This window comes from Syngnathus typhle, linkage group LG5, assembly GCF_033458585.1.
Source record: "Syngnathus typhle isolate RoL2023-S1 ecotype Sweden linkage group LG5, RoL_Styp_1.0, whole genome shotgun sequence".
Lineage (NCBI taxonomy): Eukaryota > Metazoa > Chordata > Actinopteri > Syngnathiformes > Syngnathidae > Syngnathus > Syngnathus typhle.
The window spans coordinates 20,004,801-20,029,608 of record NC_083742.1 but is presented as its reverse complement, the minus strand read 5'-3'; the positions used below and the strand labels follow the sequence as shown (position 1 = coordinate 20,029,608).

Below are 24,808 nucleotides of genomic sequence, written 5' to 3'. Positions count from 1 at the left end.
CACTTGTTTGGCTTTTTTTACTCCCAACATAAAAACCCCAGTGTAAATTGGGCTTAAAAGGAAAATGCAGTAAAAGCAGAACCATTCAGTTTACATGAATTACCCGAATACTATGTTTCAACATTTTTCAATTCACTTTAACATTATTTGTGACTGTATTTTATATTCTTGAAATATTGTTTGTTTGATTTTGAAATACCCAAATAAATTTGAAAACGTTATTACACAAAGATTATTCCGTTTCCGTGCTGACTTCAGGCATCGTAAACGAAAGAGGACTCGCTTTACGACAACTCCTGTTCATGCAACAGCGACGGATTTATTACGTAAATCAGGACGAGCTTTAGTCTGTAGTTTAGACTAAAAGCAGTAAAGGTAGCATTATGACAATAAATATTTATACGAATATCAACAATATAATACATCAAAGAATTGCGTTCCTCGAAATGTCGTATGTTGGGACGGAACTGAGGTTGGGCTACAGTTTGTCGTCTCGGAACTATTATCCGCTGAGTAATGCATCCACACGGACTTATTTCGTTCGCCCACTCATTCACGCACTGTCGCAGCGTTTAAAATGGTAACTTTTTGTTTTAATTTAAGACGACGAAGCAGCTTCCAAATGAATCATAAATATGTCTTCATGTTTTAAATGTGTGTTATTTACAGATAATTTCTGTTTAGTTCTTAACTCGTCGGTCGAACTGACTGATTTGATGTCTGTTTTTGTTTTGCGGCGTGCGTGTGCAGGCAGTGACCCTTCACACCGATTTAGGAGACATCAAAATTGAAATATTTTGTGAACGCGCACCAAAAACTTGTGAGGTAAGTTTTTAGAAAGACATCGACTAAAGGGAGGAGAGAATTGATTTTTTGAGCTGTGTTTCGACTGAAGAACGTTGAAGACCAAGTGTGAGAGTTGTTTGGTTGATTTGACAGGGTATATTGTGATTATGAGGCAAGAAGTTACGTTTATGTCCATGCCTCACCAGTCATGACCCTCACCAGAAAGTCGCTGCTTGTCATTTTAGAACTTCCTCGCCCTGTGTGCCAGTGGCTTCTACAAAGGATGCCTCTTTCACCGAAACATTAAAGGCTTCATGGTGCAAACGGGAGACCCAACAGGTAGAGGGTGACATTGAATAATAACTTACAATGTCATTTGCCTGACTTTTTATTTTATTTTCTTCCCTTCCATTTGGATGCAAAATCCCACAGGCACTGGCAAAGGAGGAACAAGCATATGGGGGCGCAAGTTTGAAGATGAGTTCAGTGAACATTTAAAAGTAGGTGCCCCCCATCCCCTATTTTTTTTACAATGTTGACCTAAATTTCCTCATTAATTTTCCTCATACCTCAGCAGATCTCATCTCAGCCAGCATCAGGATGAACTTTTAACAGTTCAGATGTCCTGACATTTTGTTTACCGTACTTTACTCTCTATGTAGGATTGTTTTCTTTTGGTTGTATTTTATTTATTTTTTTAAATCTGCTTTTGTTTTTTCTTTCAGCATAATGTCCGAGGAGTGGTCTCCATGGCAAACAATGGTCCAAATACAAATGGCTCCCAGTTTTTCTTCACCTACGCCAAACAGCCTCATCTGGACATGAAGTATACGGTGTTTGGAAAGTATGTACTGTACGGAATGACATTTCCGTCCATTTAGAACCTTGTACATATGCAAATTTTGGAGGCAAATGTGTGCTATCTCCATGCAAACTGCCTCTTCATCTATATTAGACGTATTTCACATTTCTGCTTTGCTTTCTAGGATTATCGATGGCTTGGAAGCATTGGATGAGCTTGAAAAACTGCCCGTGCATGAAAAGACGTTCCGGCCGTTGACTGAAAGTCGAATTAAAGATGTCACCATTCATGCCAACCCTTTTGCTGGATAGAAGAAGTCTCCAAAGTGCAAATTGTGAAGATGTCATTGTTTCGTACAAGAAACCAGTATTTGCCCATGTTTTTTAATAAATGACATATGATTACTTTTATTTCTCATTGCTGTTGTGTTTGGAAGGTTAACAGTGCAGATACTTTGTTACTGTGTAAAAAAACAAAAAACTTTATTGATGATGTCAGTTTAGCTTCGAGCACGACGACCGCAACGGCCCTAAAAAACTTCTCAGCCATTTCGAATCCATTTTCTGAGAGGGAGTACACACTCCATGAAGTCATCCTTCACCAGAAGTTTTAAAGGGGGATAGCTTGAGTTTTATTATGGGTTCGTTTATGGATGGCAAAACACTTAAAGCGTCTATTACAAAGATATATAGTACAAATAAAGACTGTCATCATCAAAAGCAGAGACAGAGGCCATTAAAGTCTACCTCAATATCACTTTTGAAACTTCCCACAACTATTACCAGTCACTTTTTACACACGAATGTGTGGTTTATCAACCTCATCTTCCAACAAGAAAGAAATATTGTGGATTATCATTGTGTTGCATAAAAAATTACTTTCAATCAATCATCGACCGCTTTTGTATTCTACCGTGCTTTTTTTGTCTGCTGTCATGCAGTTGTGAAAGTTTGACAAAAAAATGCAAAATAGCTGAGCTCCACCCACTCTGAGTGAGCGTTTATCTATCTACTGCAGGGGGGAAGGTTGTCGCAATCGTTCTCTGGGAACCCAAGTGCTTGGCAGGCAGCTGACGAAGCAAATAAAGCGAAATGTCAACCTCAACCTCATGTGCTGATTTAAAAGTAAGTTTCTTCTATCAATTCACTCTTTTGTATTTTCTCATCTGCGTCTTCACTTTGGTTATTGTATTTTGTATATTTTATGATTGATTTTATTAGGAAAATGTATTGTAAAGTGAGCACATGCTGACGAGAGGGAGTTCAATAAAAAAATGAAAAAGTCAGCATGACCCTGGCCGAACGCGTTGCTTGCATGATTACAATCATTTGGACGTACATTTTTGCATTTATAAAATGTGCATCAGTCTACAATCAGGCTGCAAAGAAGAACTTTGTACTCAAACAACGTATTCTAAGAAGCTTGATCCCACACAGGAAGTTTCTTAACACTCAGAGATCGGATTTTGCATTTCAAAATAATGGTCCTCTTCAAGCGACATATTTGACCGGAATTAAACCTCATAGAAAAATGATAAATATTATTGGAGTCCAGGGCGAAACTCGACCGAATTGGAATTACAAGCTTTTACTGGATCTGATGTTGCATGAAAAAATGAAAGAGCCTTTGAAATATACCTATTTCATTGAAATTCTCCATTTCAGGTATCTTCCCTGAAGGGAAAAGTGAGCCTGATCACCGGTGCCAGCTCAGGTATCGGCGCAGGTACGGCCGTCCTGTTTGCTAAACTTAGAGCTGTTCTGGTTCTCAATGGCAGAAATGTGGAAAATCTGAAGAAGGTGGCCAAGGAGTGTGCAGAGTGTGGTGGAGGAACTGAGGTATGGATGTGTCCATCTACATACAGTCCCCTCTTTGGTCTTTAAGACCGGTTACTTACGCTTCTACACAATGCACAGCCCTTCCTTGTACCAGGGGACCTCACGGACGAGGACACGGTGAAGAAGATGGTGGAGGATGTCATTGTGCGTTTTGGCCGACTGGACGTCCTGGTGAACAACGCCGGCATCCTGGCCTTCGGCGGCATGCAGACGTCAGACTTGGCGACGTACGACAGAATCATGAACGTCAACGTGAGGTGGGCGTCGTCATGGAGATGCACTCCTGCCGGTTACATCGTTGAGGGAGCTTCTTACTTTCTAGGTCTGTGTACCATCTGACCCAACTCTGTGTGCCTCAACTGATCAAGACCAAAGGCTGCATTGTCAACGTATCCAGCGTCGCTGGTCAGAGATCGGTACGGGCTGGGAATCTCGACACAAAGCACCGCAAACTATGATCCCAAAAGTGTTAACGATTTCAATTTGATCTTACTTTGCTCACTTCTTCCTGAGAACCGTTTGTTGTCGTTGCAGTCGGCCGGTGCTCTGGCCTATTGCATGTCCAAGTCTGCCATTAACCATTTCACTTGCTGTCTTGCTGTGGGTGAGTTTGTACTGTTATCTGATGGTGCTCTTCTTCTAATGCACAAAAAAAACAAAAGCAAATATTTGACTCTATTTTGTTTTCCATTCAGAACTGGCGCCAAACCAAGTTCGAGTCAACTCCGTGTGGTACGTTCAAGGACCACATCCAAATTGGTGCAGACAGGTGACATGTTTTAAACCAGCGTGTGTTTTCTTTTCACAGTCCTGGTGTGATCGTCACAGGGGTGTTCAAGAGCGCAGGGTTGGGTGATGAGGAGACTGTGAAGGTAAAGACATTGCCACTTGTAGGCTGTGGTTTCAAAAACGCATGGAGGGACCCCTCAATTCAAAAAAAAAAATCTTAATCAATAAATAAATAATGCCCTTGCAAGCTCCACCAGTGATACAAACAACTTTTATATATTTTGTTATATAATTGGTTGGAAGTCAAGCTGTGTCACATTGTCAGTGGTTTCGCTCTATTTTGACATGATCTTTTTTTTCCTTTTCAGTTTATTGAAAGGGTCAAGCACAGGCACCCACTTGGCCGAGTGGGCGAAGTGGACGAGGTGGCACGCTGCATCGCCTTCTTGGCATCAGATGCTGCTAGTTTCATCACCGGAGTCAACCTCTCTGTCGATGGGGGCTACCATGTCCAAGGTCCAGGGAGCCCTTAACAGAATAATAATAATAATAATAATAATAATAATAATAATAATAATAATAATAATAATAACACCATTTAAACATGTAAATCCAGGGATTTTTATTAGAACTCAAAGTTTTTGGAATAAGTTCGCAAAAGAATATACTTAATATTGCTGTCTATTCTGTTCCATCCCTGTCATATAAGGTGCGTGCTCGTGCTGTGTCTGATTTCTGCCATCATGCAAAATCTTCAATGAAGTTTGATATTAAAATATATTTTTTAAAAAGAAAATAAGTTCCACGGATTTCTGTTTGTCTATCACTCGAGCACAATTATAATTTCTGACTGTGTGACAGACTGCCACGTCGCAAGCTCAAACCAAAAATGCCTCAGGTGAGCCTTTAAAAATGTCCCAATGTGTTTTTCCGTGATATGAATCACCTATTTTTATTGATGATATTATTCATCATTAATACCATCTATTTTATTAGTATGGATAATGCGCAACAATTGATGATGATCATTGAAATTTGGACTATCGATTACGTCACTGCAGTTAAACCAATCACAGCTCGAACCTGAGCACCACCCGGAAATGAGTTCGTTGCTCTGCTCGCGTGTGTCAAGCAAGACCACGCAGGTCGTGTACAAAACAAAACAAAACAAAACAGTCCAGGTTCAATTGATCTGACTGACTGAATTGTCAAATGGCCTCAGACGATGCATACAAAGTAAGTTACTCTTCACGTCTGCGGCTTCTTGTATTAACGGGCCACACAGCTTATTCTAAACTAGAATAGAGACAGAGATATGATACCGAACTTCATAATACTACTATTAAGTCACTCACATTTAAAAGTAGTATATAAACTTGTTCTATACTATTTCGACTGTAATGTTTTTTTTTAATTATTTAAAAGTAAAATAATCCTCAAGCGTGAGCTATGGTGCCTTTCACGAGTCTCATTAAAAGCTCGTTTTTTCCCATTTATTTTGTTTTTATCATTTAGTTCCATATTCATTTTGATTTAGATGATTGATTCACTGGGATGTCTCAACTCTTCTCCATTGTTGCTGTTTTTAGGGACTGTGAAGTACAGTGACCGCTCGCTACTTTGCGTTTCGTCTATCGCGGCTTCACTACATCGCGGAATTTAAAAAAAACATTTAAAAGTCAAAATAAAACTTCTAAATTGAGGAAACATGTAGGTCAATGTAGTATTGCTCCAAATGTTCCTTTACATTCCTTCCGTTTTCGCGTGTTAGCACGATCGCGAATTAACATCTTTCCTCTAACTCGTTAGCCTCCCCAGTACTTCTTGTTGGTGACCGTAACTCGCGGATTTCACTTATCGCTTTAGGAACCAATTATCCGCGATAAACGAGGGATTACTGTAAATTCAATCATATTCTCATGAATACAAGTGTGACACGTGTGTTTCAGGTGTCTTCCCTGAAGGGAAAAGTGAGCCTGATCACCGGTGCCAGCTCAGGTATCGGCGCAGGCACGGCCGTCCTGTTTGCCAAACTTGGAGCTGTTCTGGCTCTCAATGGCAGAAATGTGGAGAGTCTGAAGAAGGTGGCCAAGGAGTGTGCCGAGTGTGGTGGAGGAACCGAGGTATCGATGCGTACGCTTATATATGCCGGTTATGAAATTCTCAAAAGGTAGCTAGCGACTCATATTTTGCGCAGCCCTTGCTTTTGCCCGGCGACCTGACGGACGAGGACGCGGTGAAGAGGACGGTGGAGGACGTCATGGCGCGCTTCGGCCGACTGGACGTCCTGGTGAACAGCGCCGGCATCCTGGCCATGGGCGGCATCGAGACGTCAGACTTGGCGACGTACGACAGGGTTATGAACATCAACGTCAGGTGGGCATCGTCATGGAAACGTACTCACGCTGCACACATTGTAGTCAGTGATTTTGGCTTTCTAGATCTGTGTACCAGCTGACCCAACTCTGCGTGCCTCACCTGGTCAAGACCAAAGGCTCCATCGTCAACGTATCCAGCGTTAATGGGCAGAGATCGGTACGTAAAATCGACGTCTTTATCATCTCACTTAATCAGGCAATGAAACAATTTGAGTTTGAGTTTATTCACGCGATATCCAAGACATACAACATGGAACAACAAACAGTAATTCTGGATGCGTGAAAGGTCACCCCAAGCAAGCTATTTAAAGCTTTTAATAGGGGGCCTGGTTTCCCATAAGTATCAGATATTGGCCAGATATCCTTACATTTTGGACAACATACAGATATATAATAGACAACAATAATAAACACACAACAAAGTACAGCACACAACAACCATACGACAAGCAATAGACAACCTCAGTATTCTGGTTACTCTGGATTTGATGTAAAGTACATTTGCAATTTATAAATTAACAACTAATATATTAACAACAGGACACAGGTGTTCATGCAGTTTATAACCAGCACATTAAATATACATTGATAGGAGTTGATTTTTTAGATTTGCCTTAAAGATGGATATGGATTGCAACATTTTTAGTGTTTCATCAAGCTCATTCCAAATCTGTGGCCCTCTGCACACAATACTAAAGCTTGTAGATTTTAGTTTCCGTTTTTTCCCAATGATTAGATTTCTATTATGTACGCTCATCCTATTCGTACTACTCAAGGGACATGTTTTAAAAAGTTAAAGGTTTTAGACACCCCTGTTCAAATGCCAGGTTCTGGTGGAATCTTTGCAAGTCTATTGTCATTGTAGTTCCCTGGCGTCCTGGCCTATTGTATGTCCAAGTCAGCCATTGATCAATTCACTCGCTGTGTCGCGCTGGGTGAGTCAGCAGTTTTACCTAACAATGCTCCCTCCCTCCATGCACACAAAAAAGGGCAATTACCAACGTGTTTTTTGATTTCAGAACTGGCGTCGAAGCAAGTTCGAGTCAACTCGGTGTGGTACGTTCAATGACCACGTCCAAATTGCTGCAGGCAGGGGACACTTTTTCAACTAGCGTGTGTGTTTTAATACCACAGTCCTGGTGTGATTGTCACAGAAGTGCACAAGAGGGCGGGACTGGATGAAGAGCAGTATGCCAAGGTAAAGACAACCGCATGTTTATAAAAGCACAAATGGCCTACAGTCCTACTGAAGATGACAAAAATCCATCTCGCCAAAATTCCTCCTGAGAAATATTGCGAAATAATTGTTTTATTTTGTTTTATGATATGGTGCTTAACATAACTTTTCACTGATTCATTCACTTTACATAATTTTCGATGGGAAAAATTCATCAGAAATGAGGAATTGTAAGAAATTGATCTGGAATTGTGGGCGCCCTCTAGTGGTACATTTAGGAATCTACAGTTCAGTTGCATTTAACTTGGTAAGTTGAGTAGATTTACTGTACATATGATCTTTAAGAGATGTTTGTAAGGAAACAATGACTTTAAAAAGGTTGTAAATAAATGCAAACTAATTGGTTTAAAAAAAAAAAAATCTCAGTTGTTCCCTTCTTTTGTTTCTCCTTTCAGTTCCTAGAAAAGTGCAAGCAGACTCACGCACTTGGCCGACCGGGCGAAGTGGACGAGGTGGCCCACAGCATCGCCTTCCTGGCGTCGGACGCAGCTACTTTCATTACCGGAGTCAACCTTCCCATTGATGGCGGCCGCCACGCTATGTGCCCACGATAAACCTTCACTGTATAATTACTAGGAGATAAAAAAGTAAGCCTACCTCTGAGTTGTGTTTCCAAGAGTAAATAGTTGAGTTATTCCAAATTCAAAAGAGTATTTTGATTGGTGCTCAATATAAAAATGATAACTGTAGCTTTAGAAAATAAACATTTATTGAACAAAATGTGGCCAGCTTGCATATTTTGTGAAGTATTCCTGTGGAGTACAGAGCAGTTGCAGCACCAGGTTAGGTACACTTGCACAGTCTAATGGGAAATAACACATTATCCATTTTTATTGTGTTTTTTTTTTAATTGTAATTCAATTGAATCAACCAATTACCCAACCTAGTATATACGAGCGTGGTTTGATGTATTTGATCTTACGATTCATTTTATGAGACAAGAATTAAGTGTATGCATTTTGATTTACTATGTAACATGATTTGCCTTTACAAAAACAAGTTCTGTTTTAATTAGGTTTTGATGGATTCATCGCAGTCTGCTCTGCTGAAAGCGGAATTTTCATCAACTCTAATTAGAGTCTGCAAGTGTCCCTAATGTTGTGGCCAGTGCCGTACGAGGTAGTATCTTCACACGTGCCCGTGTGAAGATATCTGAATGACTGATAAGATGCACACTGAAACATCTATTGCACTTTATATTACAATATACAGTACATACAGTTATAAATAATACATTAGCGCATTTATAAATGTACCGTCCTTATTTCTGTACAACCAGAACCAAAACAATGAAATGTTCTTGGTGTTTCCTTCCATCCAGGCAATTCAAAGCTTGGTAGCAAGTCACCGGAGAGGAAACATAGTCCATTTTATTCCAAAGGCGGATCAGTGCAAGAAGTCTTAAATGTTCCTGCAGTCCAAGCATAGTTTCTGGAGAGTAATCGGGGTGTACCTTGCAGTCCACAACTGTCCGTCAGGTCACCCCACTCAGGAGGTCACAGGTCCCCCCCTTTGACTGAGCTTTACAAGAAGCAAACAGGTCCAACCTCGAGGTGATAACGTGATCCGGGTTCTGTGGTCGGTAAGTTGGATACTTCCACTATAGGGAGTGAATTTGGCTCCTGAGTCTGAAACACAAAGTGGGTCTGACGCCAGCGGCCGTCCATGATCTGGGAAGCGTGACAAAAAAAGAGATATCGTCACGGTCCGATTAAAAGCATTTATCTTCACATTTTGTCTGCTCTAAAAATGCGGCTTGTGTCAGACCTGCATCGGAAGTTAACGATGAGTGCAACCACACGACCGAAAATTCTTTTGACTTTGCTGTTTGAATTGAACAGGAGTGACGTGTGCGCATACCCAGCAGTCGTCTCTAAGTACAAGCGGTTCCAGAAGATCGCCCGCTCTGATCTTCTCCCCCGTCCAGGTCTTGAAGCTCACGGCCTGGCTGTAGTATTGCAACGAAGGTCCCGCTGCCCAAACCGGCGTGTTGAGGCAGTGGACCGTAATGTGTTGCACAGCCTCACTACTCAAAAGGTGGATGAAGTTCATCTGGATGCGACCGACCCCCGTCTCCACCTGGAAGGTAAATCAACAAATCTCTTGATTGGATTCCCATATAGTGCAACTGGATCAGTTTGAGCCAGGAAAAAAAAAACTGCTTGTGCATTGACGTCTAGGTCCACATTTATTGAACCAACCTTGGAGACGGTGACAGGTTTCAAGCAAGTCTGTCCTCCAGCAGTGAAGTTGCATGTGACCTCGATAGTGTCAGCATCACAGCCCAGATTTGGGTCGATCCAGTATGTGCCTGGAAAAGTAGCAGGAGACTATAAAGATGGGGAAAAAAACCTGGCACCAGCAAGACCATCTGTCCAGGTATTTGTGACCCTACCATCATACATCCTTTGCTCACAGTTGTAGAGGTCTCGGCAGATGCGGGCCGGATTGTTGCGCTGCCCCAGTGGGTTCTTCAGACTTTGGATGAGAGCGCTGAGATGCTCTAAAGTCCTGAAGATCTCCGTTCCCTGGTCCAGCATGGGAAGGTCTACATTGTGGTAGTTCAGCTTCAAACAGACCACAGCATTGTTATTTGGACTTTTCAGTTTCAGTTCATGTATTTGGAAAACGGTTGGGATTAGTTCAAATTGAATGTAAATGCTATGCGGTTTTTAAATGTCCATTTTTAAAAACCTCTCAGGCTTTGTTTCAGTCAAAACTCACCTGTGGTCTGAGTGGTGCATGCGAATCAATGATAACTTGAAAAGAAGCACCAAGCGCCTCGCTTGTCTGCAGAAATAAAACCGAGACAGAGATCAAACCATCACAGATAGTTTGGAGCGTATTCAGAATTTGCCATTATAAAACAAATCGACATACAAGAGGAAGAGTAGAACTGGTGCGGCCCTAAGGAAAACAAAAATGGTGTCTTATTAATGAATTGCATAACATTCGATAAGTTATGTATGTAAAGTGAACTTACTGGAAGTCCCGGTGGACCTCGTGGACCAGGAGATCCCTGAAAAATTCCATTCATACATTAGGCTTTCAAATATTCATGTGTATTCTGGGCATGCTTTGACGAGCACTGAGAAGATTTAGTATCACTTACCCTTGGTCCTGGCAAGCCCTGTCAAAGATGAAATAGATCAATACTTGAAGGCAGACAATTCCCGAAAAACACAATTAGAAATAATACCTTTTTGCAAAGCAGTTCTGAGATATTTCTCCCTTCTCATCACAACTGCATTTTTAGGTGTGGACAATACGTGAAGCATATCAATACCTCTCTTAAATGGATTGGTTATGAGCTCAAGAATTTCATTGTCGCATTTCATAGGAAAGTGCCAAAGGGCTTTAGAGAGCGGTCGGTATGAGTGGAGCCTCCGCACTAAGCATGCAATCCAGCACTCACAGCTAAGACAGAAAGGGATTTGTCAAAAGTTTGTCACGCACCACGTCCCCCCGACTTCCTTTGTCACCTTGTAGTCCCTGACAAGAGAGAAAGCAGGGGGTCACGACAAGGACCGTAAAACTGTCAGGCGGAATGTGTTCTAGAGATACGTACAGGATGGCCGCTGGGGCCGATGATGCCAACGGGGCCCAGAGCTCCGTCCGTACCCTGGAAAACAAGGAAGGACAGGTTTGAGAGATTTAGAGCAGTGGTCCCCAACCACTGACTCCAGACATGAGCCATCAGAGCTAACATCAAGATAACGATCTCAACGAATCAAGGTTATATCGTACGGTGATCGTTGTTAAATCACGCTACGATACGTATGGTAATACCGCACATGGAGTTGTGTTCTGGTTTAAAACTGGAAAGAATATCCCGATTTATTTACCATCAGTCCCCTTGGTCCTTTTGGTCCCTGTATCCCAGCTGGCCCCATGTCTCCTTGGGGCCCCTAGAGAGAGACCAGTAATCTATCAAAATATCAAAACAATGCTTGGATCTTGGTGGAATCCTACCTTTGGTCCAGACAGACCTAGCACCCCTGCAAATCCTCGTTCACCAAAGTCCCCCTAAAATATTACAGGATGGGTTGTGCAATGATTTCAAAATAAGCTTTCATGCTAAATATGGTATTTCTGCTCACTGGTTGCCCTTTGGAGCCCTTCGCTCCTTGATTTCCCCTCAGTCCCACACTGCCGAGGGTCCCCCTCATTCCTGCCGGTCCAGTTTGGCCTGGGAGACCCCTTTCACCCTGAAGGTTATAAAAACATATCCCCTAAATGCCTCCTAAAGGTCCACGAATGCACCGGTACCATCTGAGAGATATTTCAATTTCTAGCCAATAAAATAAGTCTTACTTTTGATCCAAAAGAACCTTGAGATCCAGGGAGACCCATCTCACCACTTTGACCCTGTGCCCCAGGTTTCCCCGTGAAGCCCAACTGTCCATCTTCTCCCTGCTCCCCCTGAATGTAAATATAAAAACAGTTACCCCTAATCGGAGTTATTAATCAAGCAGCACTCCTGACCTTGGTGCCTTTGCTTCCATCTGTACCAGGCCATCCATCCATTCCATGAAATCCCTCCAGACCCTCCCTTCCTGTAACACCTCGTTGGCCAGGGAGCCCCTCAGGACCCTTGACAAAAACAATAAATACTCAAAGAACTGTGAACTTGTGGCGCAAGTGTTTCATGATAGTCACGATAGTCAGAAATGATTTTAGTTTCTGATAAGACTTGCTTAGCGGTTACTGCTTTCATTTTGCTAAGTTTCTACTTCTTTTTGTCGCACATTCCTTTTGGCTTTCTTGGACTATACTTTGTAGGATCTATAACCGTTTCGAGAGTTTGAGTATCGTACTGTTGAAGAGAACTGAATGAATCTACATTAAGGATGCTACATTAGCCGATCACGCTAGCTGCTGGCTGGTTAGCTGCAATGTTCTTCTTCAGATTGTAGCCAAACTTGATGATAACACTGCATTTAACTCACCGGTGGTCCTTTGGTCCCAGATGTTCCTCTCGGTCCAGACTTTCCTTTCTGACCCTGGAGCACAGAGAGTTAATGTTCCATAACACAAACGTGAGTGCTTGTTAGACTTTTAGAAGAGAGCAACACACCGCCTGCACTAGTCAGCATTACTTTGAGATAAGTCCTTACTTGTTCACCTTTGGATCCTTTCGCTCCTTGTTCTCCTCTGGGCCCCGGGTGTCCCTGAAATGACCATTACGGTTTGAGAAAGTAACGTCAAAGCTCGCTGTGGCTTTAAATCAAACCAATGGGATACTTACAGGAAGTCCTTGGGCACCAGCTTTACCTCTCTCTCCATTAACACCTACTGGACCCTGCAAAATGTCATTTTGTACATTACGTTACACAGACACCTTTCTTAAAATCGTTGGCTCTATAACTGCCAAGAAACACAAGTAGGGAACCAAGTTGTTTTCAATTCACTTACAAGGTGTCCGGGGTCACCTGCTTCTCCTCTTTCACCTCTGTTACCGGGAGGACCCTGCACATGGAGATAAAAACAATTTTAAACGTGGCACGGTGAGCTAAGGGCTCCCCCCCCCCTCAGAGAACGTAAAACCGATACGGCCTCACCTCCTCGCCCAAACAAACCGCAGACACTAAAATATTCATTGCTTCTAACGGCCTCAAAAACATATCCCTTTGTACAAACCGTCCTTAACGACGGCATTGTCTGAAGTTTTCAGCTCGCCTCACCTCTCTCCCAAGAGGAACTTTTCACAATAGGAACTCACTCTGTCACCTTGGCGACCAGGGGGGCCTTCTATCTTGCTATCCTCCCCGTGTCCACCCTGAAAAGCAAAACAGAAAGAAATCAAGATTTACCCTTGAAGGCTAACATCACAAAAAAAACCCCCATCATTTCAAAGAATGCCGTAATCGTTGTCCATTTCATAGGACAGGTGGTTTCATCCTTTCAAAGTGATAAAAGAACTTTATTACACCAATTGAACAATAACAGACGTGTAAAGAATTTGATCAGTCATGTGTTCGGCATGTGTCAAATGAAATTATTCCTAAAATGACTAGAACAGGATTAAAACAATAATAATAATGACCAAATGTCAAAGGCCATGGAAACATCTCCAATCATATTGTATGTTTGCATCAAATCAATTACATGTTTTTGTTTGGAGGGTGAATCGGTTCAACGATGTGGCAGAGTGATTTTGATTAGTGAACAAGAATTGCTATTATTTTCTAACAATACAACAATGGACGTCCAGATGGTTCCAACCCCCCCATGCAAAAACTTCTTTTTTTAATCTGCTTTATTGTGTTGTGCTGCATCGTGTCCAATAAACAGAAATGTTTGTATTCTTTCAATCATGACTAAAAGAGTCCAGTTACTCGGCTGATCGCGGCGTGAAACGGCACAAAGTGAATTAGTGCCCCAAATCATCAAGAATGAATACCTTAACCAACAACAGTTGGAAACTGAAATGGGTGCGGAACAAACGGTGTACCAATGTACCTTTTCACCTTTTGGTCCCGGTGGTCCTTGTGAGCCTTGCAGTCCTTTGTGACCCTACGACGAGAGGCGTACTCCGTTACACGGAGGAAGCTAAACCTTTGTTTCATTTACTCCTCTGTTGTCATAAAATCAATGAGTGAAAACTAGAGTGAAAAAATATAATCAATAATTGTTTTTGCTCCCATCAAATTCTAAATCACCTCGCAATGCTGATGACACGGCATGATTATTCCACTACGGTAAATCACGGTGAATATTTTTTTTCTATCTAATTTTCCGGGGTGATCATTTTAATGGGTACCCTAAAAAAAGTTCATCTAGTTCTATTTTACACTGTCTGGATCAGATTATATCTCATTTATTCTTTATTATGAACACACTATTTAGTCTGCCTACAAGTCTTTACAAATGTGAAATGAGTTTTTCCATAAGGTCATGAAAATGGAACTATCATAAAAATGTCACCTCATCTGTAAACATGCCATTTGACGGTTTTAAAAATGCCAATGAGATAATTAATAACACTGTTTCATTTTGCTCAGTATGCAATTTGGGTAGATGATGCGCTGCTGTGATATGGAAATGTTCCTGTGTGTAATCCTGCACTGTATCCAAAAATATGCTCCATTGTCTTTAGATTTCATTTCTCGTCTTTAGATACTGCAAAACTGTAAGCGGAGCCTATAACAGTCCAATGGATCATTTCATTGTGTATGGTCACAAAGTGAAGGAATCTGGAATCATTTCATGTTTTTCTCAGTGACACTAATAGAAATCGAAGAGAATCCTACTCTTGGGGTGATTGTTTTATCTATCACCTTACTGGAGGGGATTTCTTCTGAAAATGCTATCATTCCACACCTCATAGCCCGGTATTCCCGGCTCTCCCATCTGGCCCATTCTTCCAGGAGCACCCTGGGGAAATAAACCCACGTTTACCAAAATCCCATTAAGTCTGTCAGTCCGATGGAGGTTTTAAAAGCTAACACATGTTTTACCACTGGGCCTATGGTCCCTCTGGCTCCCTTCAGTCCAACGAATCCTGGCGCTCCCTGCTCGCCCATTGGCCCGCTTACACCCAGGTAACCTTGGTGTCCTTTGGTGCCCTGGCGAGAGGCGGTCAATAAGCGGGTATGTCACGCGGGGTGAAAACTGCCATTTCCAATCGCAGAGCTGAACCTCTTTATTTAGAAGTGTCCCATCACTCCAGCAAATGGACTTAAATGGGAAGGTGACGGCTGGACAAACCTTGGCTCCTGCTTTTCCACTCTGGCCAATTGTGCCCGGTTTACCCTCTTGACCCTTTTAAAAGTAGAATGATTTTAAAAACAAGACCTTTTATTTGATCAAGCCAATGCCATCGACACTTACTCTCACGCCCGACAGTCCGGGAAGCCCGTTGGCTCCGTCCTCTCCTTTCTGTCCTAATTCACCCTTGTCTCCCTTGGCGCCCTCTGCGCCTGCATCTCCTTTCTCACCCTGAAATTGTATAAATGGAAGAATTGATATCGATTTATGGGACCCAAGAGGATAGTCCTACTTGATCATATCAAAACAAACAAACAAGCAGAGCAGTCATTCCCCCGGTGATTTTTTCCGACTTATTTTCACATATCGAAATGTAATCAAACGGAATAGAAGTTGGTTGGTTGGTTGATGTATGTATCTTTGTCAGTATGTGAAGGAGTTACGTAACTGACAAATAGTTGATTAGTTTGCTAATTCAGTAATTCAGATGAACTTAAATTCTGGAGCAACCTATGGAGTCATTTTTAACTGTTGTAAACAGTTCCTTGCGCTATACAGAGTGATATTTTAGCTGCTTTTTTTTGGTGACACTTACTTAATAGTCTTTTAATACCTTCTGGAGGATTTGATGGAGATACACATGACTGCAAAGAGACAAAACTTGCTGACTTTCCATTTGTCTTTGGCCAGAATGGAAGAATGAAGTGATACACGAAGCGGCTTTTATTCCTCCCAACAGTCAGCAGCTAATGCTGCAAATCCCCCGGCCGGTGTGTTGCAGTTTTACATCCAAAAGCTACAAAGACCATTTCATGTACACTCTCTCGGTTGACAAAAATATCTTGTGTGTACTGCACAACGCCGAGCCAAAATGAATCTCTTAATTCTATTTGTTTGACTTGGTTTCATTTGGCAATCTTTTATTTGTATAATCCTCTGTAGTGTTCCATTTATTTTTTTGCAATACTTTCCAGCCGCGATAGCTTTTAAATGAGTCTCATTGTGTGTTTCTGCCACAGTGGCTTTCCAAGAATTCACGCATACTGTACGTCTGTCTCCCTTTTAATGACAGTAAGCTAGCGGTAAGACTCAACTGGAATTGGGTTCATTCGGTCCTATTTTACATATTTCTTGGACTGAATGAACTCATGCTGAAACGGTTTAGTTAGCATTTAGGATCAACATAAACCGAGGTTGAAGCTACCGTTCCATTATTCCCTTTACCTTAACTCCATCAGGTCCATTAGGTCCAGCCTCACCATCGATGCCTTGCTCACCCTTAGAGGCAAAATATTCATCATTGTAATAAGTTACTTCCATATTTTGACTCTGTCATATAGAGGATACTCACTCTCTGGCCAATCAGGCCTTGCTCTCCGATGTTGCCAGGTGGGCCAATGTCACCCTGCAAATGAATGTCACTTCAAATCATAAAAACTTTGTATTTGCTTCCAACTACATCCACGATAACTAGCATCATTCTTATTTTAATACCACGCTGAGCATGATTCCATTCTTAAAGGCCTCAAACTGTCATACGATGTAGGTGTACCTAATAAAGTGGCCTATACCTTATCTCCAGGCTCACCAGACAGTCCTCCATCGCCGACTTTCCCCGGCGGACCCTGAACAGACACACAGACATTGCCATCATCAGCGTTCCCAAGCCGGTTGTGTGAACACACTCACCAAGGGTCCCATCTCCCCCGTCGGCCCGCCCGTTCCCGGAGGCCCGGCTGCTCCCTGCACACACGCACAAAGGTAGACAATCAATCTGAGCGTTGGACAACCTCTAAAAGTGACAGCAAAGGAGGGAAATAAATGTGGGCTTGAGGAGCCATATTAATCTGCAATGGAAAGCGTGGAGACGAGGCTGTTGCTATGGCAACACTGCTGTCTGGCCAGCAGTAAAGCTGCCTCTCCAGGTATAGGATGGTGTGGATCTTCATCTCACTAGTCTAATGTAACTCAGGTGGAAGAAAATAATTATTCCGCGCGGTTGTTGTTGTTGTTGTTTTTATCACAATACGTACTTAAGGGTTCAAAATTTGAAGTCAGGCAGAAAGTCCCAGCTGGGTTTTGTTTCTATCTCAAACAATCCATGATATTATTATTTTGGTAAAATTACAAGTTAAATCTTTTTTTTCTTGTTTTAGCATATGATCGGTCATTATTGAACGCTTTACAATTCTTTTTAATGGCGGGGGAAAAAAAGGACTGGTGGTAATTTAGGAAAATATGACTCACTGTATCTCCAGGAAGTCCTTTGTCCCCTGGAGGGCCAGAATGCCCTTGTACCCCCTAGAATACAACACCATATTATTAACAAATTCAACAACAACAAAAAGAGGGTAAAAATGGTCACTTACTGGAAATCCATCAGGCCCGGTTTCACCAGGCTCGCCAAGCTTTCCCTGCAACACAATGAGGCCAATAAGTGCAATGGTGTGAATTTTTTTCGATACAGCTAATTAGAAAATTGTTGACATTTATTTTGCATAACTTAGGCTCAAAGTAGCCAGTGAGTCATAACCTGTACAAAAAGATGTATTTTCTACAACAAATATCCTTTTTTTATTTTCATCTACCTCATCCCCGGGGAGGCCTGCCTTTCCTGGCGGACCATCCGGACCCTGCGAAGAATAAACTCGAGTGAGATTCCTAAAAATCCCCCACAGTTAAACGTCGGTCCACAGCCAAGTTCTAACTCACAACTTGCATTTTATTCCCTCAACAAAGAGCTCCCTTGAATAAAGTTTGTCAGATGTTAAAAATAATCACTAACAAAAAAGAAAACGGATGGATAGAGCTATTTATGATTACTTTGTCTTTATCGACAAGATGTTTGCCCAAGCTTTTCCATATGTCCAATTAGAGAGCTGCTCTCCCCAAATAGATTTAGAGAATGATGGCATCACAAACAAACATTTGAAGCGCCACGAGAGAACATTGACCATTTTTAAGGTGCTCACCTTTAGCCCAACACCACCTTCTTCCCCTACGACACCATCTGGACCCCTTGGACCCTTAAAAAAAAAAAGAAAAAAAAACTTTCATTCACACATTGTGAGGAAAATTAGGACTTTCACGTTGGCTGACTGATGTGGTTTCAAAGATGAAGTCATTGAATCAGAGCAATTTATCTTCATTTTAAACAAGTCGGGCCGAGGAGACAGTCTCTATTTTTATTTATTACAATTTATCCCACATTGGAGACACTCGAATGAAGACTGCGGTCATGCAGTATACGGATAACGTCGTCTTTCCGTGATGGGGATTACTTGTACACTGGCACCTCTGAAGTTCAATCGGATTCGTTCCAGGAAAGTACGAGAAAGTCGCGGCCCGTAGATGCCTCCGAGCTACAACGAGTGCGGAGGTATAAGTGGATACAGATAACCAACCGTTGGCCTCCTCAAATTCCCTTTCCCAAAGCTTTTTAAATGGCTGGAAAACCTTTCAACTGTTAATGAGGATTTTCATCAGGCAGATGACTGTTTTAATTCAATTTTCCAAGGGCTGGATGTCATTTTCATCTATTATAGTTATCAGATATTATATTTGTGATACCAGGGGAAGATTGTTCAACTAATTTACCAAATGAAATGGCTTCATTATACACGCTCGTGTTCAATTGTTCATTGGGTCCACCCGGCCCGTCTCGCTGTGCGGCATTTCATTAGATCCGTTGGATTATGGCAAAGTCAATAAACGTGACTCTCAACCGCTTCTCCTTTGCCGCCTCACATGTGAATCACTGATAGAGATTCACGAGTATGTTGTGGCTGGCACATCATGTCCAATAAAATGCAGATAGGTATCTCTGATTTGACCAGATTTCATCTGCAAACATAACAGAAATGTATTTTGAAGCCTCACCTCAATGCCTTTGGGTCCTCTGGTGCCATGTGATCCCGTGAGGCCAGTAGGTCCCTAAAAACACAGGACTGTAAATACTCAATTTGACCAGTCCAGGGTGAACCCCATCTGAGCTCACTCAGATCAAGTTCTCAAAGCTCACATCACATGCTATAATGAAAGAAAATATTCAAATATTGCACCAATTCTTCAACCTTGGAACCCATCAGTGGGTTTGAGGATCAAGCTGGATTGACTTACTGGGATTCCTTCCGCCCCGGGAGGGCCTGTCTCTCCAGGTAGTCCAGTGTGACCCTGAACAAACAAACAGAACTGCAGTGATTCCAACATGTTAGACGTCTGTATCAAAGTGCCACAACGGCCTCTCTGGATGAACATCATCATCATCTCCTCTAAGATGCACATGGTTAAAAAAAAGCACTGAGTGGGACAAGAGACTGACTGCAGACTTACTATTGACCCCGATTCCCCTGGAGGTCCGGGAGTGCCTGTTTTCCCTCGATCACCCTGCGGAAGGCCATGTCATAAAGTGATAAAACTTTAAGACAGACGTTACTACCGATTCAGTGGGTTCACCACTTTTGTGCAAAGATTTCAAGACTCTTTAACAGCAAACTGATCAAAGTCAACATCAAAATGTGTGCTAAATAAAAAAACAAGCAAACCATTTCTCCCGCAAGGCCCATTGCCCCAGCAGTCCCGATGAAGCCAGGCAAACCCTGACGGAATAAGAAAAGAACGCTCTTTATCACTAAACAAAATCAAAGTTGCCATTCACAAGGAGAAAAGCATTTTTTTACCCTCTCGCCGAGATTCCCGACCTCTCCGCTTATCCCGGTCTCACCCTACGGTGAATAAAGTATGTCTCGTTTGCGAGTATGTTGGAGGACAATTACCATTTGATTTATGATGATGAGACGTTATAGCAAAAAAAACAAAAACAAGGAGCCAATGCTCTATTTGTGTGCGCTCTGTCCTTCTGACCTTGAGTCCATCCAGACCCGTAAGTCCAGGGAATCCTTGCCTCCCCGGCCTGCCCTGAACACAAAGTCAAAGTGACACAGAGAATGTGTTGCGGAATGAGAAACACTCAACAACATATGTCCAGTTCAAAGTGACCATGTAGGTCCATCTGATTACCGTTGAGTGGAAAAACTAAATTCTAATCTAGTATCTAGATACGAACCTCGAAATCTGGGGCAAATTCTATATGTTTCAACAAAAACAATCTGGACACTGTAAGGACGGCACAGTTGGTTCACAGATTGGGTCAGCTTTGTGTTGTGTTTGCATGTTAGCTTGATCAGGAATTAGCCAATCCCTAAAAGGATAACTAATATCAAAATGGGTTTGATCCAGTCAGCGCTCACCTCAATTCCTGCTGGCCCAGCCGGCCCGATGGGCCCCTCATCACCCTATCGAGAATCAAGTATCAAAACGGAGTGGACGACACAATCATCGATTGTTGATCAACAGAATGGCTGTCTCGTCTCACATTGAGTCCAGATGTTCCTTGTGGACCAGGAAACCCTCGTGTGCCTTGCCTCCCCTGGAAATGGCAACACTGAAAATCAATTCAAGCCACATTTGAGACACAATCTCTTTATATTTACACACCACTGACCTTTGGTCCTTCTGGGCCGTTTTGACCCGGAGGTCCGATGTCACCGGGGAAACCCTGGAATGAACCCCGCAAAGTGAAATCTACATTATTATACTGCCAGTCGTGATTTTATTCCACGATGTTGTTGATGAAACATGATTTCATACCTCTAGGCCAGGAGGGCCGGCTGAACCATCCAGACCTTTATCACCAGATTGACCCTAAAAAGTATGATGATCACCAAAGTAACAGCAAAGGTCAAATGTGCCAGCACTATTCTCTTTCAAAGACTTTGTAGAGGGGGGGTTACCAAATGAAGGAATTCACCTGCGGTCCTGGATTTCCACATGGTCCTGGTGTACCAGCTGACCCCGGGACGCCCTGTCAAAATACAACTCGAGAGTATTAACACTACAGAAACATGTTGAGACAAAGAAAAAGATCCAAACGAAGAACTTAGTTGAGGTTGCACTGGACAAACTTACCTTGTCCCCTTTGAAGCCCGCATCTCCCGGTTCTCCTGGCAAACCAACATCCCCCTGAGATGCAATTCATACATGACACACACAACAGCCACAATTAAAAAAATGGCAGTACAACACAAGTTTTGTATTCGTAATCCAACTCAAGATAAATACGGGATTTGATTAAGACTAAAGGCTTTTAAGCCTGTTTCACGCGTGATTAGACAGCTTATGTTTCTTGATAGCCCGCCAAAATATCCAAAGGGAACTTTGGAGCTGGCCAAAGGCTGTCAATCAACTCAAAGTGACCTTAAACGACAACTCGCCACAAGTACCGCATCAAGAAATGTCTCACCGCTACTCACATAATCCATCACTGCCAAATACGGTATATATTGCATTCCATCAATTATAACCACTGCAAAAGAGTGATTGAACCACCAACATGATCATTTTGTGGCTGCGAAGCAATAGCAGTACAACACGACACTCTGCACAAGTCATCAAAAATGTCAAACGCAATATCTATCTTCCAAAAAACATTGTCAAGTACGATAGCTGAAGCTTGGTTTTATTCCGAATATTATACATCCTAAAAATATTTGTTGTTGGAGAGGAAGACGGGTTGTGGTTGCCTTTCAGTACAATCCTCTGTGACAAGAACCATTTTACGGGCGCAAGTATGATCCATGACACCAAATAATTTGGGTCAATTCTAATGATCAAGAGGCTGAGTTAGGCATACGAGACTGGTCTTTGAGGACTAATAGTCTGAGAAATACATGAGCAGATCACCTTATCACCTTTCAGTCCAGGTTCACCGACGTTTCCTGGCACTCCCTTGGAAGCAAAACGACAAATGCCTAAGAAATAACAGGCCAAAGTCTGCTCTTTTCATATCACCATGGAGACTGGTTAGAGTGTTTACCTTGAGTCCCGGAGCTCCTGGTAACCCCATCATGCCAGCAGGACCCATCTCACCCTTATGCACACAAAAGAAAGATCATGAAGTCAATTGTTCAATTGCCTGATAGCCCACTTGCGATACTTACAAGAAGACCAGGAACTCCATGTGGGCCATGAGCTCCAAGGTCGCCCTTTGAGAAAAAAGGGAGGGAAGAATTTAGACCCTAAGATACGCAAGTTAATCCTGTGCAGGTTTTTAGTTTCATTTGAGCCCGCTGACTGAGCACTTGGCGCTCAACACACAGAGACTTCTGTTGTCCAGGTTATGAACCCAGCGCCATGTCCACATCCTCTCCCCGCTTTACGGCCAGCGTGGATAACAAGTAACCCAGCGTGGCCTTCCTGTCACTTCTGATTCTCCAAAGGAACGACAGGAGATGAAAGCAGCCAAATGTGACTCACTTCCCACACCAGACAGGAAATCAGGCCTGGGATCAGATCTCGGAGGTCAGACGATGGCAGTGGATCCTGAGAACTGAAACTTACCATCCTACCTTCCACGGGATGAACGGGAGAGGTGTTGACATGACATGAAACTGAATTTGCAATTGGGTTCCAGCTCTGACCCATCGTGGAACTTGGTAGTAGTGGCCGCAACCCAGGTCTTTTGGGTTGGAACATCAGTCCATTAACAATTCACATCCAGTCTCTTTGGTACGATAGCTCTATTGTACCCTACCTCAAAAGTCTAAAGTCCAGTTCATGGCAACAAACTGGTGTTTACTCAGAACCGTAGTTTTAGTAAATGGTGCGGTATTTACGCATATTTCATCTTCCAGTCATCATGTACTTACAGGGTTGCCATCAGGACCAGGGGGTCCTCTTTCTCCAAAGTCGCCAGGAAATCCCTAAGCAGACAGATGAGGTCGTTATGTAAGCGATTGTGTTTTTTCACAATCTTACGGTTCGGCTTTCATTCAATTGCCCGTTAAGTGTTAAGTCGTTTGCAACTGCCATCTCAGCAGATCCGATCAGATGCGCTCCCCATGCTTCGTTTCTGACAGACTGGCAGGAAATTCCACAAGAGTCAGAAGCCCCCAGGACTTTCCCACATGGTCGAATCAAGCTGCTTGCACGGTGAACCCATAAAATGCTGACTTCAGCTATTTTTTTAATTGCGGCTGGTGCTGTTGATTCCATCATGAAGATGATGGAACCAAAAAGTTGACGCATGCTTGTCACCGTGCCAAGGTCAACACGCTCATCACGGGAAAACATCCCACACGTCTGTGGAAGACGAGAATGATGACAAAAAAATCCCTCTTGTGTTCTGTTTGCTGACTGAGGTTCGATTCATTTGAGGTACCCAAAAGATACCGATTTTCTTTGTGGATCTGATGTGGAACATTTGGCTGTCGCGGATAAAGCAATAAGCAGTAATTGGTGCAACATGAAGCCCACAGGAAATGTGGAAAATGTTGCCTCTTTCCAGAAATGCCAATAAATGTCTTGGTTTGATCAGAAACACATGCGAGCCTTTAACAAATTGGCGAGACTGTTTTTTTTTTTTCTGGAAGAGGATTCGTCTAAGAAACGCCAGCCTGTTTATTATTTGCGCATTAATTTAATTTCTAACAGAGATTCGAGTGTAAAACAACTTTGATTGTTTTACAATGGCACATCTACCCTACAAATGTAAACGCTTGCCTCTTACGTGCAGGCCATTCATTTCTGCTGACTCGGAGAAAAAAAACCAAAGTGCGTTACGCAAAGCCAATGAGCTCACTGAGAGAGAAATAAGTCATGGCAAGGCTACGATGAGGCCTGCTTTTGGCCGTCTTGTTCATGTCGTAACGTACGGCCTGACTCGTCCGCCGGGACCCATCACGTTGACGCGAGCGTTTGTGAGCGGTATCACCGTTTTCCATGTAAGAGCTCGCGGATGGAAGGCTGACTTCCAGGCGCCATTGACGGGAGACTTTGCCTGCTGTGTGGCTCGTTGTGTCGTAGAGCCAAAACCACAACTGACACTTTGTATTAGCAAAGTACGCTAATGAACACCAAGCACGGCGTGCTGCCTTTCCTTAAGTATCTTAAAACTACGGGAAAAGCACGTTTGAACTTCAATTTAAAAACGAAACAATACAACAGATTCGCATTTTTAGTCTCTTGATGAAAGCGACGCTTATTGTTTTGGCGGGATGTTGACGAGCTTATGAAAAATGAGGGGCTGTAAATGAGGATAATGAAAAGTGTGTTGAGAGAAAACTTTACCGGCCTACCCATCTCGCCCTTCTTCCCATGTACACCTGGAATTCCCTGAAAAACAGCCAACCAAACAAACACGTGAGAAAAAGGGGCTCCCTCTAGTGGTGCATGAAAGTATCACACAATTTAACGTTCTAAGTGGGCATATGCTAACTTTTCTTTTTTCAATCCTGTACAGTTCAGTTGTATTTCATTTTTAAATATAGTG

At 42.6% G+C, this 24,808-nt stretch overlaps 4 protein-coding genes across 8 annotated transcripts in view; 3 read left to right on the top strand and 1 right to left on the bottom strand.

Moving 5' to 3' along the window:
* The first annotated feature begins 441 nt into the window (after window positions 1-441).
* Window positions 442-1,998, top strand: ppil3 (peptidylprolyl isomerase (cyclophilin)-like 3). The gene is made up of 6 exons (XM_061279477.1): window positions 442-580; window positions 751-825; window positions 1,032-1,125; window positions 1,219-1,286; window positions 1,512-1,630; window positions 1,773-1,998. The coding sequence occupies exons 1-6, from the start codon at window positions 578-580 to the stop codon at window positions 1,897-1,899; spliced, it is 486 nt and encodes a 161-aa protein (XP_061135461.1). The 5' UTR covers window positions 442-577; the 3' UTR covers window positions 1,900-1,998.
* A 557-nt stretch (window positions 1,999-2,555) lies between these two features.
* On the top strand, window positions 2,556-4,954 carry LOC133154624 (3-oxoacyl-[acyl-carrier-protein] reductase FabG-like). The gene is made up of 8 exons (XM_061279476.1): window positions 2,556-2,712; window positions 3,253-3,426; window positions 3,505-3,683; window positions 3,749-3,842; window positions 3,961-4,030; window positions 4,122-4,158; window positions 4,235-4,298; window positions 4,524-4,954. Exons 1-8 carry the CDS (start codon window positions 2,680-2,682, stop codon window positions 4,686-4,688), a joined length of 816 nt encoding a protein of 271 aa, XP_061135460.1. The 5' UTR covers window positions 2,556-2,679; the 3' UTR covers window positions 4,689-4,954.
* Window positions 4,955-5,084: 130 nt separating this feature from the next.
* zgc:101858 (uncharacterized protein LOC449555 homolog) lies at window positions 5,085-8,490 on the top strand. Of its 4 annotated transcripts, XM_061279471.1 has the most exons (8): window positions 5,109-5,391; window positions 6,105-6,278; window positions 6,353-6,531; window positions 6,597-6,690; window positions 7,399-7,468; window positions 7,553-7,589; window positions 7,668-7,731; window positions 8,166-8,490. In XM_061279471.1, exons 1-8 carry the CDS (start codon window positions 5,368-5,370, stop codon window positions 8,322-8,324), a joined length of 801 nt encoding a protein of 266 aa, XP_061135455.1. In that variant the 5' UTR covers window positions 5,109-5,367; the 3' UTR covers window positions 8,325-8,490. The 4 variants fall into 4 exon arrangements, with proteins under 4 accessions (XP_061135453.1, XP_061135457.1, XP_061135456.1 ...); XM_061279469.1 differs by having other exon boundaries at window positions 5,085-5,391; window positions 7,399-7,589; XM_061279473.1 differs by having other exon boundaries at window positions 5,085-5,391; window positions 7,399-7,589; window positions 7,688-7,731; window positions 8,166-8,241.
* Window positions 8,491-8,946: 456 nt separating this feature from the next.
* LOC133154617 (collagen alpha-1(XXVII) chain B-like) overlaps window positions 8,947-24,808 on the bottom strand; it is a 31,972-nt gene continuing 16,110 nt past the window's right edge. Inside the window, exons 12-61 of one of the 2 annotated variants that reach the window (XM_061279459.1) lie at window positions 24,607-24,651; window positions 23,187-23,240; window positions 22,479-22,523; window positions 22,355-22,408; window positions 22,222-22,266; window positions 21,448-21,501; window positions 21,290-21,343; window positions 21,130-21,183; window positions 20,984-21,037; window positions 20,855-20,908; window positions 20,730-20,774; window positions 20,344-20,397; window positions 20,160-20,204; window positions 20,025-20,078; window positions 19,813-19,866; window positions 19,600-19,653; window positions 19,360-19,413; window positions 18,453-18,506; window positions 18,069-18,113; window positions 17,850-17,894; window positions 17,728-17,781; window positions 17,170-17,223; window positions 17,052-17,105; window positions 16,832-16,885; window positions 16,705-16,758; window positions 15,604-15,711; window positions 15,412-15,534; window positions 15,231-15,338; window positions 15,094-15,147; window positions 14,233-14,286; window positions 13,493-13,549; window positions 13,186-13,239; window positions 13,019-13,072; window positions 12,888-12,941; window positions 12,720-12,773; window positions 12,256-12,363; window positions 12,085-12,192; window positions 11,871-11,978; window positions 11,743-11,796; window positions 11,616-11,678; window positions 11,339-11,392; window positions 11,227-11,262; window positions 10,883-10,900; window positions 10,754-10,789; window positions 10,651-10,677; window positions 10,495-10,560; window positions 10,166-10,337; window positions 9,972-10,081; window positions 9,631-9,849; window positions 8,947-9,440 (exon numbers count right to left, since the gene is read on the bottom strand). In XM_061279459.1, the coding sequence (XP_061135443.1) occupies window positions 9,294-9,440; window positions 9,631-9,849; window positions 9,972-10,081; window positions 10,166-10,337; window positions 10,495-10,560; window positions 10,651-10,677; window positions 10,754-10,789; window positions 10,883-10,900; window positions 11,227-11,262; window positions 11,339-11,392; window positions 11,616-11,678; window positions 11,743-11,796; window positions 11,871-11,978; window positions 12,085-12,192; window positions 12,256-12,363; window positions 12,720-12,773; window positions 12,888-12,941; window positions 13,019-13,072; window positions 13,186-13,239; window positions 13,493-13,549; window positions 14,233-14,286; window positions 15,094-15,147; window positions 15,231-15,338; window positions 15,412-15,534; window positions 15,604-15,711; window positions 16,705-16,758; window positions 16,832-16,885; window positions 17,052-17,105; window positions 17,170-17,223; window positions 17,728-17,781; window positions 17,850-17,894; window positions 18,069-18,113; window positions 18,453-18,506; window positions 19,360-19,413; window positions 19,600-19,653; window positions 19,813-19,866; window positions 20,025-20,078; window positions 20,160-20,204; window positions 20,344-20,397; window positions 20,730-20,774; window positions 20,855-20,908; window positions 20,984-21,037; window positions 21,130-21,183; window positions 21,290-21,343; window positions 21,448-21,501; window positions 22,222-22,266; window positions 22,355-22,408; window positions 22,479-22,523; window positions 23,187-23,240; window positions 24,607-24,651 (3,333 nt within the window). In that variant the 3' untranslated portion in view covers window positions 8,947-9,293. The remainder of the gene's footprint in view (window positions 9,441-9,630; window positions 9,850-9,971; window positions 10,082-10,165; window positions 10,338-10,494; window positions 10,561-10,650; window positions 10,678-10,753; window positions 10,790-10,882; window positions 10,901-11,226; window positions 11,263-11,338; window positions 11,393-11,615; window positions 11,679-11,742; window positions 11,797-11,870; window positions 11,979-12,084; window positions 12,193-12,255; window positions 12,364-12,719; window positions 12,774-12,887; window positions 12,942-13,018; window positions 13,073-13,185; window positions 13,240-13,492; window positions 13,550-14,232; window positions 14,287-15,093; window positions 15,148-15,230; window positions 15,339-15,411; window positions 15,535-15,603; window positions 15,712-16,704; window positions 16,759-16,831; window positions 16,886-17,051; window positions 17,106-17,169; window positions 17,224-17,727; window positions 17,782-17,849; window positions 17,895-18,068; window positions 18,114-18,452; window positions 18,507-19,359; window positions 19,414-19,599; window positions 19,654-19,812; window positions 19,867-20,024; window positions 20,079-20,159; window positions 20,205-20,343; window positions 20,398-20,729; window positions 20,775-20,854; window positions 20,909-20,983; window positions 21,038-21,129; window positions 21,184-21,289; window positions 21,344-21,447; window positions 21,502-22,221; window positions 22,267-22,354; window positions 22,409-22,478; window positions 22,524-23,186; window positions 23,241-24,606; window positions 24,652-24,808) is intronic. The other variant, XM_061279460.1, reaches the window with a different exon arrangement.